At 35.9% G+C, this 12,268-nt stretch overlaps 1 protein-coding gene across 2 annotated transcripts in view; it reads right to left on the bottom strand.

Moving 5' to 3' along the window:
- The window catches only part of tyn (trynity), a 186,541-nt gene that overhangs the window by 37,802 nt on the left and 136,471 nt on the right, over positions 1–12,268 (bottom strand). For both annotated transcript variants that reach the window (XM_074177996.1, XM_074177998.1), the window contains exon 2: positions 4,866–4,932. In XM_074177996.1, the coding sequence (XP_074034097.1) occupies positions 4,866–4,932 (67 nt within the window). The remainder of the gene's footprint in view (positions 1–4,865; positions 4,933–12,268) is intronic.

The raw sequence follows: 12,268 nt of genomic DNA on the forward strand, positions 1-12,268 counted from the left end.
AACAATTTCTTGCACACAGTCATTCAAATAGCGTTCACAGAGATGTCTCCATACCCGAACACGTCCGTCATTGTTGAATAACATGAATTTTTTTTTCATCTGTAAACATTACATTAGCACACTGCTCTAAATTCCAATTACGATGCTCTTGACAAAAGTTTCTACGATTTCCTCGATGCGCTGGAGTTAATCTAGGGGCTCTAGCAGGTCTTTTAGCATGGAGTTGTACTTCGTGAAGTCGGTTTCGTATCGCTTGGTTCGAAATTCGCGTTCCTGTAGCTTCTATAAGGCGATTTGCAGTGTTCTAGCAGAAACGGTGCGATCCCTAATTGCCCAAAGTCTTAACAAACGATCTTCTCTGCGGGTTGTTGCCCTTTGTCGATTGGGATAAGGGGCTCTTTTTACTATGCCGTAAATTTGGTAGCGATTCCAAGCTCTGGAAATCGCAGAATGGCTCACATTAAGCATTTGGGCTACACGACGCGTTGAATACCCTACTTCGATCAATGCCGCTGCTCTAGCAACATGAAATTCGTTGAGGTACACCCTACGTATTCTCCTTCTACCCAATACATCAACATTCATTGTTTAAATTTTAAAATTTAATACCTATCACGAACTAAAGTAAAGTGAAAATAAATACGGAATTTTTCATATTAATGATTTTGTAGCTAAAACTACAAAAAGAAGTAAAAAAAGTAAACAACCGAATGGAACATGATAAGAAATAGTATGGAGTACACACCAGAAGTTTTTATCATGAAATAATACACATTTTTTTACCTATTGGATTTTAAGGATGTGTCTCTATATTCATTTTGAGTAGTTTATATCTATTATTACTTTCGAAACGAACACTTCTTTTTTGTTTATTAAATTTATTACAATTTTCAATTATCTGCTGGCGCATCTTGGCTTGAATTGTAAATTGCTCTGTGTGGAATTATGAATCGAATGACGCTTCAAATGAAAATAGCATTTGTGAAGTAGACTATAAATATCTCAACATTTTGATTTTTCAATGACTGTGGCAAAAAGAAAACCAATAGACAGAGTGGGATTTTGTTTCGAACTGAAACGTCTTTAAAATCATCACTAAGGATCATTCTGACAAGGTTCATACCAGGCTTGTTCCGGTTATAACCCTATTTCCACCAGATAATAAGTAAGCTATTGGAGAATTTTTGTCATCTCAATCATAAAATTGGAACAACAATCTATAACTATGTCATTTTCTCCTCAATTCGACATACTCCATCAGTTGCCGATATCAGTTAATAACAGTCATCAATTCCGCCACATATTTCCGATTTTTTCAAACGCCGAAGAACCGTACTGAGTACGTGGAGACGAATAAGTACCTAACAGTTCTTAGAGGTCGTTAAGCCGTTCGGCAGATGATTTTTTGGTTGTTTGTGTATGAAACGAAACCAGATTTCCAGAACGGTGGCATCAACCGTTAAATTAACGGTAGTGGCTACGAGAGCCACCGGTAGGTGACCTTGGGCGAATGTCAACCTGTTTAAACGAGATTGGAGTGAAACTTGCGACATTTGTTGGTGGATTCAAGTTCGTGGTTAAAATATTTTACTGTAATATGTTTTTGCAATAATACTTCATACTACAAATGAAAACTGATCAGCTAAGGGCACTTCAAATGTAAAAATATGGACGCGTAAGGGTGTTCTATTTTTGTTATATTTCATGGTTGTTTTCACTTCATGGAAAACAAACTGTTGCCATTTTCAATATACCAAAAACAATAATGATTCAAAAGAGGACACCAAGTTGATCAATTTGGATTCAACATGGATGATGCTACATAAATTCTTTCACTATGAAGAAAGAGGATTATTTAGATTATCATGAAAATAATAGACAAATTTGTATTATGATTAATGTTTCAATCAACAATTTTAAAAATAACTTTCTCGTTAAATCTTAGAACAACAATTTTTCCATACGTAAGGACTAGATCACTTTAAATTGAGAAGAAAATATTTTTAGGAGAGATTAGTGTACAGGAAAAAATCTTTTTCCACTCATCATTTTCTAATTTTCCCTTCTTTGGAAGTGTCAAACATTATTTCTCTCAACGGAAGTTCCGCTAACTAAGTGAGCATAATTAAGAGGTGACAGAAACACCTACTGATGATGCCAACTGAAGTATTATTAGATTTATTCAATAATGGTACATTTTGTACATTGATACTGAGATATGTTTTACAAATATGTCATTATGAATAATATCGTTTTATGATTAGTTCATGAAATGATAATTATTCATATTATTTCGCCGCTGACAATCAGCACGTCGGAAGAATATATTCTGTAGCTATGTGCTATTATTGCACATACACTCTGCATATCTCAAGAATTTTCCTGTAATGTTTGTATATTACCATAAAAATTTTTAATTCTCGAAATGAAAGAAATAGTAAGTGTGCAAGCAGAACATTTTTGAACGTTGTGTCCTTTGTCGTATCAGTGATACGAAACTGTCGGCCTAGTAGTCACTCCAAAAATCAATGCAATTCTTCTGCAGTGCTTTTTTCTTCCCATAATAATATTTTTTTCTCGAGAAAGATGTGACTTTGAGCAAAAGAGTGCAATATTTTCAAATGCCGTTTCCTTTGCTTGCAATCGATATTACCGTACTGTCGGTCCAGTAGTCACTCCAAAAATTAATGAACCTTTTGCGGGTAATTGGAAATTGGGACGACGATGCGCCACGCAGAGCGAGCGGGAAACAAACTGCTCGAATATAAATTGCAGAATTTTTGCGTTTGATATTGCAGCACAATTGTTAATTATTTGGTCGGTGGGCGCGGTTGATATACGGCCCATCGGGCGCATTAAAGGTTGTTAATTTGGCAGTTGTTTCGGCCAAAGTGAGTGATGGATGTCCCCTATAATTTGAGTTGAGTTTCACGCTGGTATTTATAGGACTGGCGTTATGCATCTGCGTTGAAAATTCATTATGTTGCTCAATTTTCGTAACTTCAAAATATTATACATGGAAACCTTCAGTACGGTTTGGTAATTATTTTCTGAAAACGTATGGAACATTCGATTGAGTGACATAGTTCGGAAAATAAATGAGATGCCAAAAGCCAACTGAGTTACCAGATATAAGTCCATTGGAGTTTTGTGGCTATATGTGACTCATTATACATCCTCCCGAGGAGTTTTTTTCCTAGGTCATCGTCCATCCTGTCCATTCCAGGAAGGTGGACAGGTCACTGGGAGACATCTCCTTTATATCGACAGATGTAGGTGTAGACACTCTCTTATTGACGATAACTACGGGCACTCGCATAGGACATGCCTGACAGTCTCATCTTCCTGTTCACATATTCTGCATAAAGGTGTGTCCACTAGCCCTTAGTTGACAGTGGTCAGTCGGAAATCCTACTGTTAAGCGTAGATTTTTCCTGGTCATCGCCAGATTTTTCTTCGGCGCCAGCTTCTCAGGGTCGCCCAGGGTGATTCTAGCAAGATTGCATCCTTTGATTCCATCCCATCTTTTTAGGGATTCAGCATGGGTGTAACATTTGGCTAGTTCCGTAAATGTCGAAGTCATCAGGCCGTAGGTGCCACTGGGTCCTAAAATTCTTGATCCAGCCGCTTCCTTGGTTAAAGAGTCGGCAATGCGAGTACCTTTGCTCCTGTCGTGTCCTTTAACCCACCTCAGAAAAATGTTATTATCTGCCGAGGCTTTGGCTAAATCTTGGTGGCAGTCTAGTACTAGCCCTGAGGTAACACATTGTCTGTTCAAGGCTGGGATGAAATCAAAGGATGCAATCTTGCCAGGATCACCTTGGGCGACCCTGAGAAGCTGGCGCCGAAGAAATATCTGGCGATGACCAGGAAAAATCTATGCTTAACAGTAGGATTTCTGACTGGCCACTGTCAACTAAGGAAACACCTCCACAATATGGGGCTAGTGGACACACCTCTATGCAGGATGTGTGAACAGGAAGATAAATCTGTCAGGCATATCATATGCGAATGTCCGGAGTTATCGTCAATAAGAGAATGTGTGTTCGGCGAGTCTTGGCCTACACCTGCCGATATAAAGGAGATGTCTCCCAGAGACCTGGTCACCTTCCAGGAAATGACAGGATGGACGATGACCTAGAAATTTAAAAATCATATTCTGTTAGCCACTAAATGATCTATGTATTATCCAACCTATTATATTGTACCATAGGTGAGAAGTTGAAAAGTCTGTAAACACGGAAGTAAATTTATCTCAGAAAATTCTTTCAGTTTATCGAGTTCCTCACTACTGACTCAAAAATGTTCATTATCACAATATGGTTCATTTATGAGAAACCAAACTGTCTTGCCTGTCTTGCACCGTCACCTCCATTCATCTACATCATTCGTTGTAATTATAGCAGAGTCAGACCTTTTCATGATGACAGGTTTTCAACAAAAAACTTTGAAGACAAACTATACTTTTTTCCAGTCCTACACTTCACACAACATAATATAATGACTGATTTCGAACTACTTTTCTTTCGACTATCGGTCGAGTTTTATATACCAACACCAACACTATTTTCATTAAAGCCATTTTGAGATAAATTTGTTGAGAAATGAACGATTTATTATGTAGAAACTTCAATACAGAATTGACATCATCCTTGTTTTCTATGAGATTTCTAGTTAGTTTGTTTCTTGTTTCGGATACAAAATGGCGATACCTGAAGGGACCAAAATATTTAATTCTTCAGAGATCTGGTAAAATAATTTACTGTTGATATGCTTTGTTAAGCGAATGAAGATAGCAGTATACTGATTCTCTCGACTATTTTTTGAAATAAAGATTGAATGAAGTACTGAAAATAATAACTTACCTAAAATTCCATATAAATTTGCTAAGACTAGAATGAGGGCTATCACATGTCGGTTGTGGTTCGTCATCTGTAAAAAAACAGCTATTGAAATACAAAAAAATATATCTATTGAACTGGGCAGAAATATTATTGGGCGCAAACTTTCTATGCCTATACAGGGTGTAACTAAATAAGTGTAAAACATTCAAGGAGGTGATTCCTCATCGAAAAAAAGATAGGATCTTTCATATACATAAATTTTATTGGAGCATCCCTTGTTAAGATACAGCCCCTTAAAGGGGGTACATAAAATTTGTATAACAATTTTTTTCACAAGCACTAAGAAAGTTACAATATTGAAATTAACCTGAAGTTTTGTACTACCAAAAAGACACTTAGCCAGAAATTCATTTGGTTTACCCCAGGGTTGTAAGGGGTGGAAAACGCAACCCCTAAAATTTATTTCCAATGTAACTATTTGTTTTATTATTTGTTCACTATTTAAAAATTTATTTCCGATAGCCTGTTTCATTCTAAACAAAAAATGTCTCTTGGATTTTTTGCCCAAAATAAACCAGTTCGCAGCAAAAAATTATTTTACGAACAACTACAGAGATACATCATCATAAATGCGAAAATACGAAACAAATCTATCTAGTAGGTCGCTATTAGCGATAGTGAATTGAAGTGGTTTGACGCTGTCAGTTTGTGAATTTTCGAAATTGAATTAATACTAATTGTGTGTTGTTATTCGGTTCTTAATTTGTTACTTTAATAATTCACTTGTTATTAAACTGGCATATACAAATGAGGAAATGGCTGATATGCATTACGTTTACGGTCTGTCGCAGGGGAATGGGTTAGAAGCTTCTAGAAGATATGCTGAAATGTATCCTCAATGGCAGCATCCTTCACATAGAATATTTGCTATACTTCATCAACGATTACGAGAATATTGTTCATTCGACAAAAGAATGCAGGATTGTGGTGGTTGTCATCGAGAAGTACGAACACCACAGCTTGAGGAAGCAATACTTAATTTGATTGAAGAATAACCTACTACCTGTACTAGAAAGATTGCTTTCCAGCTAAATGTTGATCATATGACGGTATTTCGAATTTAAAAGGAACAACTCTTATACCCTTACCATCTGCAACGAGCACTGTTACCGCTAGACTTTCCGAACCGTCTTGAATTTTGCAATTGGATGCTGGAAATGATTAGAAGAAATTGTGACTTTCTGAAGACGATAGAATTCACAGACGAATGTAGTTTTTCTCGGGAAAAGATTATTAATTTTCATAATTACCACATATGGGCTGATGAAAACCCTCACGCTATTGTCGAAACTAACCACCAAGAACAGTTTTCTGTTAACGTGTTGCTCGGAATTATTGGGGATGATTTAATTGGGCCTCATTTTCCACCTCCTCGATGAAATAGTGAGGCATACGTTCAATTTTTAAGAGAAGTGCATCCAGTACTGCTGGAAGAAGTTCCTTTCGGCGTCAGAAGGGATATGTTTTTTATGCATGATGGGGCTCCCGCCCATTTTAGTCAAGTAGCACGTCAGCATTCAACTGAAACATATGCAAATCAGTGGATAGGTCAAAGAGGACCACAGAACTGGCCCGCTCGATCCCCGGATCTCAATCCTCTCGATTTCTCTATTTGGGGCCATTTACACCATTTGATTTATCGTACTCCTGTTCGCAATGTAGAGGACTTAAGAAACCGCATCATCGATGCGTGCAGGGTAATCAGAGAGACTCCAGGAATATTTGAGCGAATACGTGGCTCAATGCGCTGACGTCTAGACGCATGCGTAATGTCTAAAGGTAGACATATTGAATATTTACTATGATTTCTACATGTTGTGTGTTTTGTTATTGATAAATTAGTTTTCTTTGTTACCCTTTATTCCTTTAAGGCAGGTACCAACTACAAAATAACAATGAATCCAATTCGCGTTTATGACGATGTATCTCTGTAGTTGTTCGTAAAATAATTTTTTGCTGCGAACTGGTTTATTTTGGGAAAAAAACCCAAGAGACATTTTTTGTTTAGAATGAAACAGGCTATCGGAAATAAATTTTTAAATAGTGAACAAATAATAAAACAAATAGTTACATTGGAAATAAATTTTAGGGGTTGACTGAGTCATCCCAAATGAATTTCTGGCTAAGTGTCTTTTTGGTAGTACAAAACTTCAGGTTAATTTCAATATTGTAACTTTCTTAGTGCTTGTGAAAAAAATTGTTATACAAATTTTTTGTACCCCTTTAAGGGGCTGTATCTTAACAAGGGATGTTCCAATAAAATTTATTTATATGAAAGATCCTATCTTTTTTTCGATGAGGAATCACCTCCTTGAATGTTTTACACTTATTTAGTTACACCCTGTATAGGCATAGAAATAAATGGTAAACAAATAATAAGACAAAAAGTTACATTGGATATAAATTTTAGGGGTTGCGTTTCCACCCCTTACAACCATGGGGTAAACCAAATGAATTACTGGCTAAGTGTCTTTTTGGTAGTACCTGACGTCAGGTTAATTTCAATATTGTAACTTTTTCACTGCTTGTGAAAAAATTGTTATACAAATTTTATGTATCTCCTTTAAGGGGATACATAAGGGATGCTCCAATGAAGTTTGTTCATATGAAAGATCCTATCTTTTTTTCGATGAAGAATCACCTCCTTGAATGTTTTACACTTATTCAGTTACACCCTGTATAAAGCTCTCCATTATAATTTTAATTTTTTTCAAATTGTGTAAGTTGGAAATATCCTAAAAAGGTAAATAAAAATTTTGATTCTTTCCTTAAAAGATACCTGTTTTCAATATTTCTCCAAGGAATTTCTCAATCAAAGAGTGTAGTGGAGTAAAATTTATTTCAACACTGTTTCCAATTTTTTGTTGCGAGTTGTATTTGTAAAAAAATCTAGAATTCACTCAAACTTTGAATTGAGAACTTGACAGTGACCTTTCGTAATCATAAACATCTGCATAATAGGAAAATAATAGTACCACGGAAACCAGATTACCATTTTTATCAAAATCAGTTATATCATTGGGCACAATAAAAACTATTGGACCTAGAATTGAATCCTGGGTAACGCTTCGCATTATCTCCATATTTGATATTAGAGTGACACTGCCTGACCAGATCAATTTCAGAAATTTATAAAAGAGAAATTTATGCAAAGAAATTTTATGACTCACACAGTCCAAACTCCAGCGGAATGGTTACTCCAAAGTGATGGTGGAACAGACTCTGGCTAGAAGACAACAAGGGCCTCACAAGGAAGAAAATCCACCACAACCGGTTTTTGACTTCCCTACATCAGAGGATTGTAGGGAAGGATAAAAAGAATTAGGTCCAAGTATAACATCAGAACCTGCTTTAAATCTGGGAACACTATCCGTAGCGGCCTCACGAAAACCAGGCCACCAAACGCGGACTCCGATTCCAAGGATTACATTCACCGGATACCCTTCGAGTGCGGATAATCAGGCATCGTTCAAACTGAGAGACCATTAAAAGTTCGCATTACCGAGCACAAGAAACACACACAGCGAGGAGAAACCAGCAAATCAGGAATAGCAGAGCATGTTTGGACCACAACATAACATCAAGTGGTCTTAAGCTGAAATCATTCAGAAGGAGAAACACTGGTTTAGGAGGAAATTCAAAGAAGCCGCATATATTTTTGAAACAACGCATTTAGCCAAGCTAGCGTAGAGATACGCAATATAAGGGAACTTATTTATAATCAAACGGAACACGACCAACTCCCGTCAAACGGTCAGCTCCTGGAAGCTCCCGGGAAGAGGGGAGAGGTGAAATCACTCGAATGACCTATAAATAGTCAGATCTCGGAGGAATAAGCCCATTAGTTAGGGAAGCTATAGATTATGCTGTAGACGACTCCTCCCGATATAGAAGGTCTCGACACTTTGTCGAATGAGGCCCTCATGTCCCCCGTTAACAGATTAACAACTTTTCATCCATCTCATCCCAGCCAGGTAGGGGTACACCGTAAAGGGCGGTACTGATGTCTGAGGACTTTCATACCGCTACCACTATTCAGTCATGGGTCATTTGTTCTTCTGACAAACGACAGACGTAAGGGTAAGGGAGCCAGGCTCCAACCTGTTCGAAATCAAGATAACTGTTGGCGGAAATTATTCCATTCATCACCCGAAGACGATTGTGTATATTACCAATCGGAACGTTGTGAAGTTACTTGGCTTGGAATCTTTCAATTTTTATTTGAAAGATTCTTGTTATTCAATTTTCATTTCTTGTTGATAGTTTAATTTTCAATTGTTGCTCGTATTTTATTTCGTTGTAATTTTTTTTTGCTTGATATAATTGTTATTTTTTAGCTAATCTTCCTAATTTACATAAATCTTTCATGGATTTCAAATCAGTTTATAGACAATAGAAGTCCGAACTAATTAAATACAGAGTATTTTTGCCAGGAAATCAATCATCAGTTGATAATATTTATATTTCTTAGGAATCACCTTTGATGATGACAATAGCATTGAAGCAAGAGATATTGTTGTCCATGGTTCATTTCTAGCTCACACTATTGCTTCATCCGACAGAAATAACCTAGGTGAGTTATCATCTCCATTGGAGTATTTGTTATTCCATTTATAAGGAGTTCAAGCTTAATTTTTGGGAAATCTACAAACGTCTATGGGACCATGATTATTCATTCTTGGAGATCTGAACTGAAATTCTTGAGAGTCTAGATTCATCAACCTGGTAGCAAAGAGTCAAGGCAGAAGACTGGTTAGTACTCACCAACAAGTTTTCCCAGACGTAATTCATTTTATATTACATAATAATACTAATTTCATGCACATTCAAAACATACCTCTGAGGTTACTACAACCCATTTATAACTGTGAAATTAGCTGGAAGTTCTACCATTAGAGCCCAACAAAAAATCTCACATATGCAGGATGGAGCCGTTTTAAGACTTGCAGCAAATTTATTGCTGCATATAAAGTATTAATTGAATATAAATGAGCGATCCAAATGAGGAAAACAGTTTGGTTTTTTCAATACCTAATCAAGATAAACGGCTTATTTTCATAACAACAAGATTATAAATCTTAAGAGATATATCAGTGGAAGTGCGGAATATGCAATTACTGTTTACTTTTGTTTCATTCTTGAATTTCCACAAGCGTCATTTAAAATTATTTCAATTATCCTATGTTATATCACTTAAGTCAGATTTCTTCTTCAGGTAACTATTACTTGGTTTAATGATGGTAGGTTAGACCTTAATCGACGATAAAGTGCAATAAATGATGGATTATAAAATGTATGAAGGTAAAAGTAACTTCTGTACAATGAGTCGATGAAATGATCAGTGTGGAATGATGAATGCTTTCAGTGATGTTTGAATGTTTTTGAATTTCCTTAAACAGAATTGATCTCAAACAGAATTGATGTTTTTTCTTTGAACAACCTTTTTTAATTTGATTAATAGTTTTTTTCCATCTCGCAACGCAAAAAAAAATTTTGGATGTCCAACTAGTAAAATAAATAATGATGACAGTGACCTAGAACAATATTGGCATATTAGGATTATAAAAAAATTAACATGTTGAATTTTTTTTGAAGTAATAACGAACCTGACTTTTGGCGCCTAGATTTTTTCGCTACGGTCGGGGGGCAAGATTTTCATTTCAATCTATAGTAGATGATTATGAATCATCAGAGTGAATTAATCGTTTAGTTAAGGAAAAAATTGACAATGGTCAAGAAGATCTTCTCATTTGACAGATCTGTAACAGATCTGTAATTCAAATCTGAAATTCGATTGTGTATTGACTTTGGAGTGACTGTATGATGTTCAGGATAGGTTGTTAAGTGAAAATAAAGGAGACTATAGTACAATTCTATATTAGAAGGTACCAAATCTTTAGAAATATTATTGCAATAAAACGAAAACATCGTTGTCACGGTTGTGATTCTATATATTTTGTCATCATTTTTCCTCATCTGCTTAGTATAATTCCCTTACGCCACTGCAAGAGACAGATTAAGGCAAAAACATCAATCATTTCTAAGAATTTAGTGCCTACTATTTTAGAATTATGTTATAGTCTAGAAGCCATACCCTGAGCTGCTGGATTCCATCCAGAAAACATATCATATCAAAAACACGCGACGGACTGTGACTGCTCATCGCTTTGAGGATCAACTCAGTACACCTCGAACTTCAATGTTTGAGAACTCTTTCATTTGGAGAATGGCGTTTATGTGGAATAAACTTCCTGAGAACGTTTTTCGAAATGGATTTAATCTCCAGCGATTCAAATCTAATGTGAATTACTACTTTCGCACAGGCACCGCTTTAAAAGCACTTTAAGGATGTTCCTGTAGTGCTTATGCTTTGTCCTCAAAAAAATAGACTAGGTATCGTAAAGACGACCAGCCATATTGGATTGATGGCAAATATGTCATAAAATTTCTAGATTTTTCTTATTTCGTTTTGTTTAGACGAAGACCAAGATCGTTCAGAAGATTTGACCGTGTTCGTTTCCTTGACTACAGAAGAACTGTTCTATTAATAATTCAAAATGGGGATTTTGAAGTTAGCGATGAAGGGTCTGATAATTTACCTACCGGCCTACATTTCAACAGCTTTTGTCGAGCAAGATATAAGTAATGATAATCATCGCCTTTATTCATCGACATAAAATACAACAAAATATACATCAGAATATAAAAATACAGTGGAATTAGTAAGTGTCGATGAAAAGATGAAGTATCAGCTTAAGCTCCTTCCAATCTAACTTTGCAAAAGATGAAGAAAAAAGTCAATGCAGATAATATTTGAATTCGATTAGACTAGAAAAAATTAAGAAATACATAACTATAATTTATACTACTGTAAATACAACCCATAAAATATACGGTAGTTGAAAAAGGGATATAATCATCAGCCGAATCTTGCATAAAGGAGAACCTATAGTGACAGATGTGAGATTTTCAACTTCTTTTTGAAATATGTTAGGAGACGTGCCAAAATATCCTAGGATGATTATTATAAAATTTGGGTGCTGACTTTGAGGAAGAAAGTTGGAATAATGCACTCGAGTATTAAGGAATAACTACGATAATATTTTTCCTTGTGTTCACCCTATTGAGGTTTTGGAACAAAATGAGTTCATTGGGGTATACGTAGTTTTCTTTTTCTTTTATTTTTTTTTGCGGCATCAACTGCTAGGTTATTAGCCGCCTACTTGCTATTTGTTTCTTAAATTTCATCTATTATATTTGCGGCTTTCAAAAATGCCATCAGGTGGCTCAACGTTCGTCTATCATCACATAGAATTTCTTTCATTGCCCCAGTTATGTTATGTTGTCTCCTGTTTCCTCATATT

Source organism: Leptinotarsa decemlineata, unplaced genomic scaffold, assembly GCF_025532065.1.
Source record: "Leptinotarsa decemlineata unplaced genomic scaffold, Ldec_3_MD MMD2_tig00003335_RagTag_RagTag, whole genome shotgun sequence".
NCBI lineage: Eukaryota > Metazoa > Arthropoda > Insecta > Coleoptera > Chrysomelidae > Leptinotarsa > Leptinotarsa decemlineata.